The sequence below is a fragment of the Lithobates pipiens genome, unplaced genomic scaffold, assembly GCF_037356315.1.
Source record: "Lithobates pipiens isolate NorthernLeopardFrog02 unplaced genomic scaffold, aLitPip1_a1.2 Scaffold_16, whole genome shotgun sequence".
NCBI lineage: Eukaryota > Metazoa > Chordata > Amphibia > Anura > Ranidae > Lithobates > Lithobates pipiens.
Window position 1 is genome coordinate 278,781,027 of NW_027507748.1, and position 13,737 is coordinate 278,794,763.

A 13,737-nucleotide genomic window follows, 5' to 3' on the forward strand; every position below is an offset into this window, starting at 1 on the left:
CAGTACAAAACCCCCCCAAATGACCCCATTTTGGAAAGTAGACCCCCTAAGGAAATTGATAAGAGGCATGTTGAGCCCATTGAATATTTTATTTTTTTGCCTCAAGCGATTGAATAATGACAAAAAAAAATTTTTTTTTTTTTTTTTACACAAAGTTGTCACTAAATGATATATTGCTCACACATGCTATGGGCGTATGTGAAATGACACCCCAAAATAAATTCTGCTGCTTCTCCTGAGTACGGGGATACCACATATGTGGGACTTTTTGGGAGCCTAGCCGCGTACGGGGCCCCGAAAACCAAGCACCGCCTTCAGGCTTTCTAAGGGCGTACATTTTTGAGTTCACTTCTCACTACCTATTACAGTTTTGAAGGCCATAAAATGCCAAGATGGCACAAAACCCCCACAAATGACCCCATTTTAGAAAGTAGACACCCCAAGCTATTTGCTGAGAGGCATGTTGAGTTCATGGAATATTTTATATTTTGCCACAAGTTGCGGGAAAATTAAACTTTTTATTTTTTTTTTTTTTTTTCACAAAGTTGTCACTAAATGATATATTGCTCACACATGCCATGGGCATATGTGAAATGACACCCCAAAATAAATTCTGCTGCTTCTCCTGAGTACGGGGATACCACATATGTGGGACTTTTTGGGAGCCTAGCCGCGTACGGGGCCCCGAAAACCAAGCACCGCCTTCAGGCTTTCTAAGGGCGTAAATTTTTGAGTTCACTTCTCACTACCTATTACAGTTTTGAAGGCCATAAAATGCCAAGATGGCACAAAACCCCCACAAATGACCCCATTTTAGAAAGTAGACACCCCAAGCTATTTGCTGAGAGGCATGTTGAGTTCATGGAATATTTTATATTTTGCCACAAGTTGCGGGAAAATTAAACTTTTTTTTTTTTTTTTTTTTTTTCACAAAGTTGTCACTAAATGATATATTGCTCACACATGCCATGGGCATATGTGAAATGACACCCCAAAATAAATTCTGCTGCTTCTCCTGAGTACGGGGATACCACATATGTGGGACTTTTTGGGAGCCTAGCCGCGTACGGGGCCCCGAAAACCAAGCACCGCCTTCAGGCTTTCTAAGGGCGTAAATTTTTGAGTTCACTTCTCACTACCTATTACAGTTTTGAAGGCCATAAAATGCCAAGATGGCACAAAACCCCCACAAATGACCCCATTTTAGAAAGTAGACACCCCAAGCTATTTGCTGAGAGGCATGTTGAGTCCATGGAATATTTTATATTTTGCCACAAGTTGCGGGAAAATTACAAACTTTTTTTTTTTCTTTTTTTTTTCACAAAGTTGTCACTAAATGATATATTGCTCACGCATGCCATGGGCATATGTGAAATGACACCCCAAAATAAATTCTGCTGCTTCTCCTGAGTACGGGGATACCACATATGTGGGACTTTTTGGGAGCCTAGCCGCGTACGGGGCCCCGAAAACCAAGCACCGCCTTCAGGCTTTCTAAGGGCGTTACAGTTTTGAAGGCCATAAAATGCCAAGATGGCACAAACCCCCCCCAAATGACCCCATTTTGGAAAGTAGACACCCCTAAATTTAGGGGTACACTAGTGAGACTAGGTAATAAATGGCGGGTGCCCTGAAACTATAAAAAAATAACTAACCAACCAGCGTCACCTGTAACAGTTATATGGTGATCACTGGTGAAAGGGTTAACTAGGGGGCAATCAGGGGGCTTTATGCGGTAGTATATGGGGGTCCCTGGCGCTATAAAAAGCTGCGGCGAACCTAAATACCTACCTGCCTAACTAGCGTCACCTGTGACACTAATACGGCGATCAGAAAAATGATCGCTTATTAGGCTGGGTTCACACTGGAGCGATGCGGGAACGCCACGAATGCGCGGCGGGTTCCCGCATCGCATGCCTCCCGGCGGCAGTTCACACTGCCCTATGCGAACTGCTGGGAGTGTCAGTGAAATGTTACTGACACCCCCAGATCAGTTCGCATATCGCAGTGCGATCTGCAAACTCGGATCGCATGGTGTGAACACCCATGCGATCCGATTCTGCTGCGGGCCAAAAAAAGGGTCCCGTGCGAATTTGCGGCGGGTGTGGCGGGTGCGGCGAATGGCTGAACTCGAATCGCACAGAGATCGGATGTGATTTGCACTGCAGTGCGGTGCGAATCACATCCGTTCTCAAACCGCTGCAATGTGAACCCAGCCTTAGTGACACTGGCGACGGGGGGTGATCACGGGGTTAAACCTTTATTGGGGGGGTTAGGGGGGTACCTTAGAACTAAAGGGGGCTAACCCTAACTGCCCTAACAGTTATTAGTCACAAATGACACCCGCCGGGTGATCAGGGGGTTAAACCTTTATTAGGTAATAAATGGCGGGTGCCCTGAAACTATAAAAAAATAACTAACCAACCAGCGTCACCTGTAACAGTTATATGGTGATCACAGGTGAAAGGGTTAACTAGGGGGCAATCAGGGGGCTTTATGCGGTAGTATATGGGGGTCCCTGGCGCTATAAAAAGCTGCGGCGAACCTAAATACCTACCTGCCTAACTAGCGTCACCTGTGACACTAATACGGCGATCAGAAAAATGATCGCTTATTAGGCTGGGTTCACACTGGAGCGATGCGGAAACGCCGCGAATCCGCGGCGGGTTCCCGCATCGCATGCCTCCCGGCGGCAGTTCACACTGCCCTATGCGAACTGCTGGGAGTGTCAGTGAAATGTTACTGACACCCCCAGATCAGTTCGCATATCGCAGTGCGATCTGCAAACTCGGATCGCATGGTGTGAACACCCATGCGATCCGATTCTGCTGCGGGCCAAAAAAAGGGTCCCGTGCGAATTTGCGGCGGGTGCGGCGGGTGTGGCGGGTGCGGCGGGTGCGGCGAATGGCTGAACTCGAATCGCACAGAGATCGGATGTGATTTGCACTGCAGTGCGGTGCGAATCACATTCGTTCTCATAAACCGCTGCAATGTGAACCCAGCCTTAGTGACACTGGCGACGGGGGGTGATCACGGGGTTAAACCTTTATTGGGGGGGTTAGGGGGGTACATTAGAACTAAAGGGGGCTAACTCTAACTGCCCTAACAGTTATTACAGTCACAAATGACACCAATGCAAAAAAAAAAAAAAAAAAATGACATTGGTGTCACTGTGACTGGGGGGCAGGGGTAATTGGGGGGGTGATCGGGGGGTAAAGGGGGGGTGTGAGTGTGCCTGGCATGTTCTACTGTGTGTGTAGAGTGTTGGTGCAACTTACTGATCCGCTCTCCTCCGTGTCGGAACGAAAAATACCGACACGGAGGAGAGAATACATCACTTCCTCTCCTGTGTTTACATTACAGGAGAGGAAGTGATGTCACCGGGGATTTCTATTCGTCGGGAGCGATCGCGAGGGGGTGGCCATGAATGAATGGCCGTCCCCTCGTCCGGGATCGCTCCCGAACGAATACCGACCGCCGCAGGCACCGGGCGGGGGCCCGATCGGGCCCCCGACCCGCGGGAGGCAAGGGACGTACATGTATGTCCTTATGCCTGCCCGTGCCATTGTACCGACGTACATCGGCGTGCGGCGGTCGGCAACTGGTTAAAGGCACATTTTTTATGTCATTTTTTCAAATGACAATTTTTTTTTTTTACATAGTTAGTAAGATTGAATAAAGACATCAGTCCATCCTTAGTGAGTGTCTACAATTGCCCCTATCCCTGTACATTGCACACTCACATCTGTCCCTACCCTCAAGGAGCCGACAATCCAAGGTCCCCGTTCATATACTAGGGCCAATTTACCTACCTGCATTGTCTTTGGATTGTGGGAGAAAACCAGCGTACCCAGAGGAAACCCACTCAGGCACAGGGAGAACATGCAAACTCCAGGCAGGTAGTGTCATGGTTGGGATTTGAACCAGCAACCCTTCTTACTGCTAGGTGAGAGTGCTAACCACTAAACCACTGTGCTGCCCTCAATTGCATTTAAGTCCAAATATGAGATCTGAGGTCTTTTTGTCCCCAGATCTCATATTTAAAAGGACCTATCATGCTTTTTTCTATTACAAGGGATGTTTAAATTCCTTGTAATAGGAATAAAAGTGACACAAACTCTTTTTTTTTTTTAAACTGTGTAAAAAAAAAAATTAAATAAATTAGCGCCCTGTCCCAATGAGCTTGCGCACAGAAGCGAACGCATGCGCGAGTAGCGCCTGCATATGAAAACGGTGGTCAAGCCACACATGTAAGGTATTGCCGCGATCGCCGCGATCGCCGCGATCGTTAGAGCTAGAGCAATAATTCTAGCCCTAGACCTACTCTGTAATTCAAAACGTGCAACCAAGTGAATTTTTCCAAAAAAAGTGCGCTTGTAAGACCGCTACGCAAATACGGTATAACAAAAAGTATTGCAATGACCGCCATTTTATTCTCTATTGTGTTAGAAAAAATGTATAATGTTTGGGGGCTCTAAGTAATTTTCTAGCAAAAAAACAAGTTTTTAACTTGTAAACACCAAGTCTGAAAAAGAGGCCCGGTCCTTAAGTGGTTAATGATATTCTTTCAATTTTATGATTACTTCTGAAAATGATTTTGACAAAAAAGGATATGGGGTGTTAGAAAATAATCCACCCTTGGTGTCAAGTACTTTAGATATTTCACTGCATTAATATACGTTGATTTTTGCCTGAACCAATGAATGGAAATTTATGAGTGTACATAATACTAGTTAGCTAGCACCAGTAAAAAGTGGGGAAGAGTTAAATATATATTATTGGTTTCTAATTCTAAGACCCCTTTCACACCAGGGCGTTTTTGCAGCGTTTTAGCGTTAAAAATAACGCTATTAAAACGCTCATAAAACGCTCTCCATGCATCTCAATGGACCCTTTCACACCAAGGCGTTGCGCTGGCTGAGCGTTGAGAAAAGTCCTGCAAGCAGCATCTTTGGAGCAGCTTTTGGGCGTTAAAAAAAGCGCTTCAAAAACGCTCCTCTCCATTGGAATGAATTGAAAGCGCTGTAAAAACGCCCTAAAAACGCCTATAATCCGCCCTGAGCTGTAGAAAAAGTCACATGATCTCAAAAAAAGTAAACATGCAAGTAGAAAGAGAGCATCTACAACAACAGGACTGAAATTGTGGAAAGGTCACAATGATTTCCAAGCCATCAAAGTGCCAAAGAAATCGTAGAAAAATGTAGATTTGAAGTAAAACAAGACACTGCATTTACTTTATATAAACTGCTTGTTTTTACATGATCTCACAAACAAAAGATAAACATGCAAACAAAAAGATAGTATCCACAGCAACAGGTCTAGCTGTGGGGAGGTAACATGATCTCACTGAAGCGTAGGATGCTGGTAAATCAGGAAATCCTGTTTGTAGAGGTGGATAGGAGCTAAGAGAAGATGGAGGTTGAAAGAGACCAGGGATTTGGGACCAGTGGGAGTGGGATTAGGGTTGGAGATTAGGGTTCTGGGACCAGTGGGAGTGGGATTATGGTTCTAGATTTGGGTTTTGGGACCAGTGGGAGTGGGATTATGGTTCTAGATTTGGGTTTTGGGACCAGTGGGAGCGGGATTATGGTTCTAGATTTGGGATTTGGGAGCAGTGGGAGTGGGATTATGGTTGGAGATTTGGGAGCAGTGGGAGCGGGATTAGGATATAGATACTTACGTTCCAATGCTCATTCGAGTATAGTTTCGGAATTTGTCTGGGTGCACTCTTAGGTGCTCATATAGCAACACAAATTGCCCGATAGAGCTGTGTGTTTGTAGGATGGGATGAACCCAATACCGACGTTGCTGCCTCTGTTGGTGGATATTTTCCCAATACAGTAGCACAAACATCAAGAACAGCTCCATGAACTCCATCTTCTTTCTGTATCCTCTGTCACCTCACAAGATCCCAGGAAGTAAACAGGAAGTGATGTAGGGAGGTGAGGTGGCTCTTTGACGCCCAACGCTTGTAAAACGCTTGTAAAACGCTGTAAAAACGCCCACAGCGTTGCAGTAATTTTAACGCTAGCGCCCCAAAAACGCTGTAAAAACGCTGTAAAAACGCTCTAATAACGCTGTAAAAATAGCGGCGTTTTACCGCTGACGCTATGGGCGGTGTGGTGTGAAAGTGCTCTTAGTGTGAAATTCCAGTAGAATATTTTTCTTTAATATGCCAGTGATGTCCATGCCATTGCCGCCACCAGGACAGGAGAAGCACAGCCAGCAATCAAACATTGTCAGAAGTTTTCATTCCTCCCCACTTTGCTAAAAAAAATATTTTTGGACCTGTGTTCTAGTTGGAAAGATTTACCATCACTTCCTCTCCTGGCAGGATCTAACTATTCTCCACTCTGTACAATAAAAAGAAAAATGTTTTGACTGTAGTTGGGTTTTTATATGTGTGTGAAGCTGGTATAGAAAAAACTACCTACTGAAACAACATTTTTCCCCAGATATAACAGCCACAGTGGATAATGAGAAACCTGCCCCATGCAGTAGTACAGGTCAAGGCCGTCAGTGCACAATAAATGGATCAGAGTGCAGGGGATGGTGGCCTGGGCCTAATAATGGAATTACTCATTTTGACAATTTTGGCTTTGCCATGTTGACTGTATACCAATGTATAACTATGGAAGGATGGACAGAAGTACTTTACTGGGTGAGTGCTATAAGACTGGCTTTATATTTATTTACTTGAAATGATCTACAGTAACTACATTTGATCTGACTTGTTCAGGTCAAGGGCTTGACTAAATTTCTAATGCTTAACAAACGCTCCTATAGCTTTAGTATCAGTGTTAGACTTGCGTTAATAAGCTAAAATATGGGCATAGACTGGAGTATTACAAGCTTTAATGACGAGTTAAAAATGCTCCCCAAATGCCCTATGGCACGGTTTGATGAATGTTAAGGCGTGTTAACAAATGCTTATTCCATTACAGGAAATATATTAATCCTAAAGCCCTGCAACCACACCACAACTGCCTGCCCGAGCGTTTGTGAAGAGTTACCATGGACTTGAATGGGAAGCATTGAAATGCTTCAAACGCCTCCTGAGTCTACATGAGGCTTCAATTTTTAAGGGACACAACGCTTCATGTTGGATAGTTGTGATAGTATGAAGAGCAGTGTGCTATCCATTTTATCAATTGCATAGGCGTTTGAGGCAGTGGCGGCTGGTGTTTTCTTTTTTTTTTGGGGGGGGGGGGGGGGGCGGCACACAAACAAAAACCTCTATGAATATTTTATAAGGATGTAATCTTTTTACACTTTCAGCCTCACCCTACAGGTGGGGATTTTCCAGCTTGCAGGACAACAGGCTCAGTAGGCTGAGAGTGGGTGCCATGTCCAGACTGGAATGCAACAGATTTTCTAAATTGAGTAGCACTCACACAGACAAGAATTCTTTAATTTACGATTCAGAATACAATAAAAATTTTACGAAAAGAAAAAAGTGCAATGAAATATTTACTGAAAGGTTTTACAAAGCAGACAATTAGTCCTAGAACATTATTTGGGGTTAAAGGTGAAAAGTCCACTTGGTCTTTGGTTTCAGTCTTCTGTAGAGTAAGTCTCATAAATGACTCTTCATCAGGCTATTTAAATGGGCAGAAGAGATACAACCTATTCAAGTCATTCAACTGTTCTTCCTCCTCCATTCACAGAACTTGAAGCATTATAGGAGTGTAGTAAGTAGTTCTATGAATGGCAGAGGAGAGACAGGAGGGAGCAGTGCAACTTTCCTTATCAGAAGTCACTACTGTTATCCTTCACAGCACCAGAAGACAGCTTCTCAAGGCAGTATCTGGCAGCTGTAAAGGGGACATAGGATGGATGATTATAAACAGAACAGCCATCTACAGATAATAGGACTCACACAATTACATATATCTATATAGCATTGTATCACAAATATATTTACTAAATGTCATCTTTAAAGCGTGGTTTCACTGACTTTATTAAGTCAACCCCCCCCCACGTGTTGCTGATCACATTTACACTAATGTTTTTAATTTTTTTTTAAGCTGTTTACCTTATTTGGCCATTTGTAAGGTCCATTTCCGCTATATCATATCCGGCCCCCTATTGGCTCCTGGAATAAAAGTGTTGTCGATCCCAGGAATCAATGGGCAGCCTCCACATCTAGCATTGCGGTATTTATACTCACTGTGCATGCACGAGATTGGGAGGTGCATGCTGGGTAGCCAGCAACACCATATCCCAGAAAGAGCAATGAGCGGGCTTTTAGGTGCCCACGCTAAAGTTGGGAGCGCATTTTGCTAAGGAGCACAAAGTAAGTTATTTAAACAAACTATCTAACAAAAAAGACTACATGTAGTACATATGCCAGAATGTATTAGATAAGGTGAGACCATCGTGGGGGTGTTTTTTTAGTAAAAAAACAAAAGGCTTGAACTCAGCTTTAAATAAGCAAACATTCCTAATTTTTGTTTATCTCTTGATATAGGTCAATGATGCTATTGGCAATGAGTGGCCTTGGATTTACTTTGTCAGTCTTATCCTCCTGGGATCCTTCTTCGTACTCAACTTGGTGCTTGGAGTCCTGAGCGGGTATAATATTCTCTTTAACGGTTCTGCTTTGCTGGTCAACATACAGTCTATCACAGAAAGCCTATGAAAGGTCTATTACATTAAAAACAATAGAATCTTAAATTAAAGTGGATGCAAAAGCTAATGCAATTTAGGCTAAAAACATTCCTTCCCCCTTTCTCATACCCATGATGCATATTGTTTGTAGCTCAGTATAAATCCATTGTTTATCACCATCGGTGCATGGACATGCTCACTAAACTCCGTCTTCCCTGTGCCAGCAAGCAGCTGCTGCAGTGAATGTGGATGGAAGGGCCAACAATGGGGGGTAAATGGGGGGTAGGGGGTAATGGAAGCTGGTGGGTGATGTCCCAACTATGGGAATTCAGCCCCATTGTCAAGCTGCTCGCTGACACAGGGGAGACACATCTATCATGTACCTGGCGGATAGGATGATAATGGAGCTGAGGATCATAGCGCAAGAGCCAGGCATACCTTCCAACTTTTTGAGATGGAAACGAGGGACACCTATTAGCAAAAGTATGTAGGCATAGAACACCCCCCCCCCCCCACCATGCCACGCCCCTTAAGGAAGAATTATACAAAAAAAATTAAATAAACCCACAAGTGCTTTTTTTGCCACTAATATTCCTTTATACTGGCTTTTGGAATTTACAAAAGCAGACATTTAGAAATTGTATGAAACACCTAACACAGGGAAACACTTTTTGAAAGATAAAAAGTTAATTTTATATAAAACTATACAGATCAGACCAACATGAAGGACAAATGAGGTGGAAAAAGGGACATTGTTCCAAACCAGAGACAGTCCCTCAAAATCAGGGACAGTTGGGAGCTATACATTAACCACTTATGAATTAAACATTTGCTAAATAAGCCCTGCAGTACCTGCAGGACATATCTGGTTGGCTCTACAATATACCCCACACTGTGCAAGCTCCCATGTACTATCCACTCGGGAGCTGCTGTGAGCTTAAAGTGGTTGTAAAGTCTAAAAATGTTTACCTTAATGCATTTCTTTGTGACATCATAAGGGGTGGGGTCATTATGTGACATCACCTGGTGACCCCGCCCCTTATGCCTATATAAGTCACCGCAAAAAGCATCCCTGCAATTACGGCCGGAGATCGTGTCAACATCGGAAGAAGAGATTAGCACTGAGCCGCCATTCGGCTCTCCCTGTCAGCGCAAACAGAGGAATGCCATTTGCCGGCACTTCATGGTTCTCACGATGATCATCTGTAAATGGTCACAGCTAATCACGTGGTAAGAAGCCTCTGTCAGAGGCTTCTTGTCACGATCGGAGATGTGGCGTGTCAGACTTTCAACTGTCACATGTATATGCTTACTACAGGCTACTGGAGAAACCTTTGTTACCTTTGGTAACCAGTGAATGAGCCCATCTTTGGCAGATTCCATGGTGGTAGTATCCAAGATGGCATCTTTGGAGCGGACTGCAAGTCCCAGTAGTTCCTCCAGGCTGTAGCAGGATTCTGAGGGTAGATGTGCATTGATTGTCACCCAGGACTCAGCATATTCTGCAGGCCAACAGGACAGAGTCTGGCAATGGCAGCAGAAGAAAACTTTCAGTAACCCTCTTAAATGTTCATTCTCACGTGCCCCACACTTTTCTGCTTTTTGAATCGGACCCCTGTCCCATTTTTTGGCTCAAAGTTGTAGAGCTGGCTCCTGACGAGCATGCACTAAATGTTTTTCAAATTTGAATCCCCTGAAACCACAGTTGGGTTTTGGGGCTAATTTTACTACATTTATGGTTTCAGTACCAGTCTGGTTGGGTTGCACTGGGTTCTCCATGGCCGCAGGCGTCGTAATCACTGCCAGCAAGATTGGGAACGCAGTCTAGCTGGGTGTATTGAATGCCACGTTTCTTTTGGAACCGGCCCAGTGGGCGTGTTCTCCTGCTGTGCATTCTGGGAGGTGGTAGTTAAGGTACTGACATCACGTGCTCTACTTTTTTGTTTGGGAGAATAATTTTTGTCTGTTTGGTTCTGGTCCTCCCGACCAGCCCCCATGGCCCTCCTGGCCTGGGGTGCAGAACCATGCATTTCCGAGTCTAAGAGCTGGCTAGCCCGAGGCGACGCAACTGCAGGGACAGGCCTGAATGGATATCGGGGCCTATTGATTTCAAGGTGGTCCGGTTCCGTCTCAACTGAGGGAGAGGCCTAGCAACTGGAAAAACCCCAAGGGTGGACTCCTCGGGAGAGGGCCTTGCACTGGGCTGGCTTCTCTAAAGGAGCCTGGAGGCTCAGTTGAAGGACACTTCATGGATCTTTACTCATACGGTTTTGCCGGATCAGCTGAGAGATACTGGTACCGTATGATAGCTCTTTAAATTTGTCTACGTCCCTCAGTTACACTCAAGTCTGTGGCAGAGACTTTTACTCAAGTATTTTACACTCAAGTCTGTGGCAGAGACTTTTCTTGGTACCCTGCCGGCTGCTAGGCCTAGGGAGAGGAGTTCTATCCGGGGGGGTTGTGAAGTCCAGCTGTGAAACGGTTATTCTCTGGATTTTTCTCATAGGAGACTTTCCATTTTTGCAGTTCAAAATACCTGAACTTACTCCTAACCCTCTACCCTAAACTGAGAGACTCTGTTTCTACTTTAAATAAATAACCCGAAAGAAGATTCAGTGTCAGTTTCTACATTTCTTTGGGCCATCTATGAAGGGAAACCCTAGACGGAGAAGCAGTCAAGAAGGTAACGGTAAGCCCAATAAAACCAGCAGCTCCTTCGGGGGTCAGTGCTACAAAGTGAAGCACTGGGAGGACACTTTGGGGCTGAGAAGATGGAGGTGCAAATAACATCCATTTTACTAGCTGAGTTTGAAGTCCGAGGCTAGGAGATACCATGCATGCCTGATGCTGAAAAGAGGTTTCCTCATTTTGCAGTTAATTGTAATTTGCTATATCGAGTTACCAAGCTGTACAGTGAGGTTACTGAGCAGTTGCTGGTTACCCAGCCATACAGGCAAATGGTGCTTGATTTAGCTCACAGTGATGCACTGGGAGGACACTTGGGGGATGAAAAGATGAAGGCTCAGATAACACATTTATTTTACTGGTCAGGTTGAAGACCGTGGTTAACAGATACTATACTTCCTGCCCACTTGCCAGTTTATTGTTCCAGTATGCACACTTCCGAAACATCATTGCTACCCATAATTTAAGTACCACTTGGACACATTGCAATTGATCTGGTTGGTTTCCTGGTAAAGCCAGCCTAAGGACACCAAAATATATTGGTAGCTCATGATTATGCAACTAGAAATCCTACAGCTATTCCTCTAAAAAATAATTCCATTAAAATAATTGCACTAGAGTTGTTCCATTTAATGTCAAGGACAGGGTTTCCCAAGGAGAGGCCTTTTATAGGTGAAGGTGATGGCAGATCTATGCAAACTGATCCAAATCAGGCAGTTGAGAACCTAACAGAAGGATGGATGGTCTGGTTGATATGTTTAAAAGAAACTCTAAAGTTTCTGCAAAGATTCAAACGTGTTCTCATGTCCAATCCTATAATGCTGGGTACACACACTCATCTTTGATTTTTTTTTTTTCCTTCAACCCAGCGGGAATCAGGAACCATGAATCAGAAATAAGTGCAGTAAAAATCACATTTTTAATAAAATGGTAAAATAGTACAAACAGAGCAAACGTCGTCAAAACATAGCCATGGTTTGGTAACCAGAGCGGGTAGTCGGAACAAGCCAGTGAAACAGGAATCTAGAGATCAGCGTAGTAGAGACAGTAAACAGGATCAGGAACCAGAAGGGAAGTCAGCCAGGCAAAAGTCTTTAACTGGAAAACACAGCAGAGCGTATCCTGATATGTTGACCAGGCGAAGGCACAGGAGATCTTATCCAGGCAGTTTAAATAGCCAGCAGGGCTAGCTGATGAGCAGGAATGAATATCAGGTGAGTCACTGTGGAATGAAGAGTACTGGCAATTAACCGACAGCCGAGCACAGAGCTCTGAGAAAGAAGGGCTGAGCCTAGCCCTGACACAATCCCTCTGCAGACCTGATCCTTTATGGTGAACTTCCAAAGCCAGCTCCTCAGAAGATCACTCCAGGCCCTCAGCTCTGCCACAACCAAGACCTAAAAGAAAAGCTCCACAGTCCACAGGGGGCAGCAGCCCAAGTAGCCCTTTGGAACCCTCCCTCCTGAGGAAAGAACAATCTCTCAAGGGCTTCAAGCCATTTATCACTAGCCACTGTCTAGACACTCCCCTCCAGGTTTGGCTAGAGCATGACAAATATTCAAACTGGTTATTTGACTATCCGAGCCCCATGTTCTGGAAACTTCTTCCAGAAGCAATCAAACACCCAGCCTGTTAAACCCTGAACAGACCAAAGCAAACAATCACTGCTCACTTGACTACAGAAGGAGATAAAAAATTATATTTGCCTAGCATCCATCTTCCTAGGAGGGTGATACGGTCCTTTGGACCATAATACCCTTCCTCTAGTAAAAGCCTTGAGTCTGGGGTATGCTATCTTGTATGACAAATTGTTTTTGTTTTGCTTTTGTGCTCAATGTGCAAAATAGTCCTGAAATTGTCAATATTGACTAAATAGACTTGTGTTCACTCTTTTGTAAATTTGCAAGTTTGATGTTAAAAATGTTAGTAGACATTTGAAATCAAATTAGCATGCACATTTATGAAACTGTTTTAAACAGTTGAAGGAAACCCCCATTGTATGAAATATGTATATCTACTTTTTACCTGGAAAGACATTACCACAGTTACAATAGGTTTACATAGGAGGTTTTGTAGCTATAATTTTTTTTAGAGATGCTATACCTAAACTTGTGGGTCCTCCATAGTGAGTTTACCAAGGAGCGAGAAAAGGCCAAATCACGAGGTGCATTCCAGATGCTGAGAGAGCAGCAGGCAATGGATGAGGACTTGCGTGGGTATTTGGACTGGATTACGCATGCAGAAGTTATGGATCCAGACATGGAACCAAGAGATGGTGAGAGCTGGCCAGTAAGCATATATTGAAGGAAGAATTTATTACTGCTCCATTAAATATACATTCTTGCTTTTAGGATTCTCACAGCTTGAGGAAGGTGGTTCAGAAACCGACAGTCTCTATGAAATAGAGGGGATCAACAAATGTATCGCCTTTTTGTGAGTGAG

General features: G+C 44.2%; 1 protein-coding gene across 2 annotated transcripts in view; it reads left to right on the forward strand.

Annotated features, from left to right (window-relative positions):
• CACNA1S (calcium voltage-gated channel subunit alpha1 S) overlaps positions 1-13,737 on the forward strand; it is a 223,094-nt gene that overhangs the window by 74,317 nt on the left and 135,040 nt on the right. For both annotated transcript variants that reach the window (XM_077481482.1, XM_077481483.1), the window contains exons 7-10: positions 6,456-6,661; positions 8,471-8,574; positions 13,422-13,570; positions 13,647-13,728. In XM_077481482.1, coding sequence (XP_077337608.1) covers positions 6,456-6,661; positions 8,471-8,574; positions 13,422-13,570; positions 13,647-13,728 — 541 coding nt within the window. The remainder of the gene's footprint in view (positions 1-6,455; positions 6,662-8,470; positions 8,575-13,421; positions 13,571-13,646; positions 13,729-13,737) is intronic.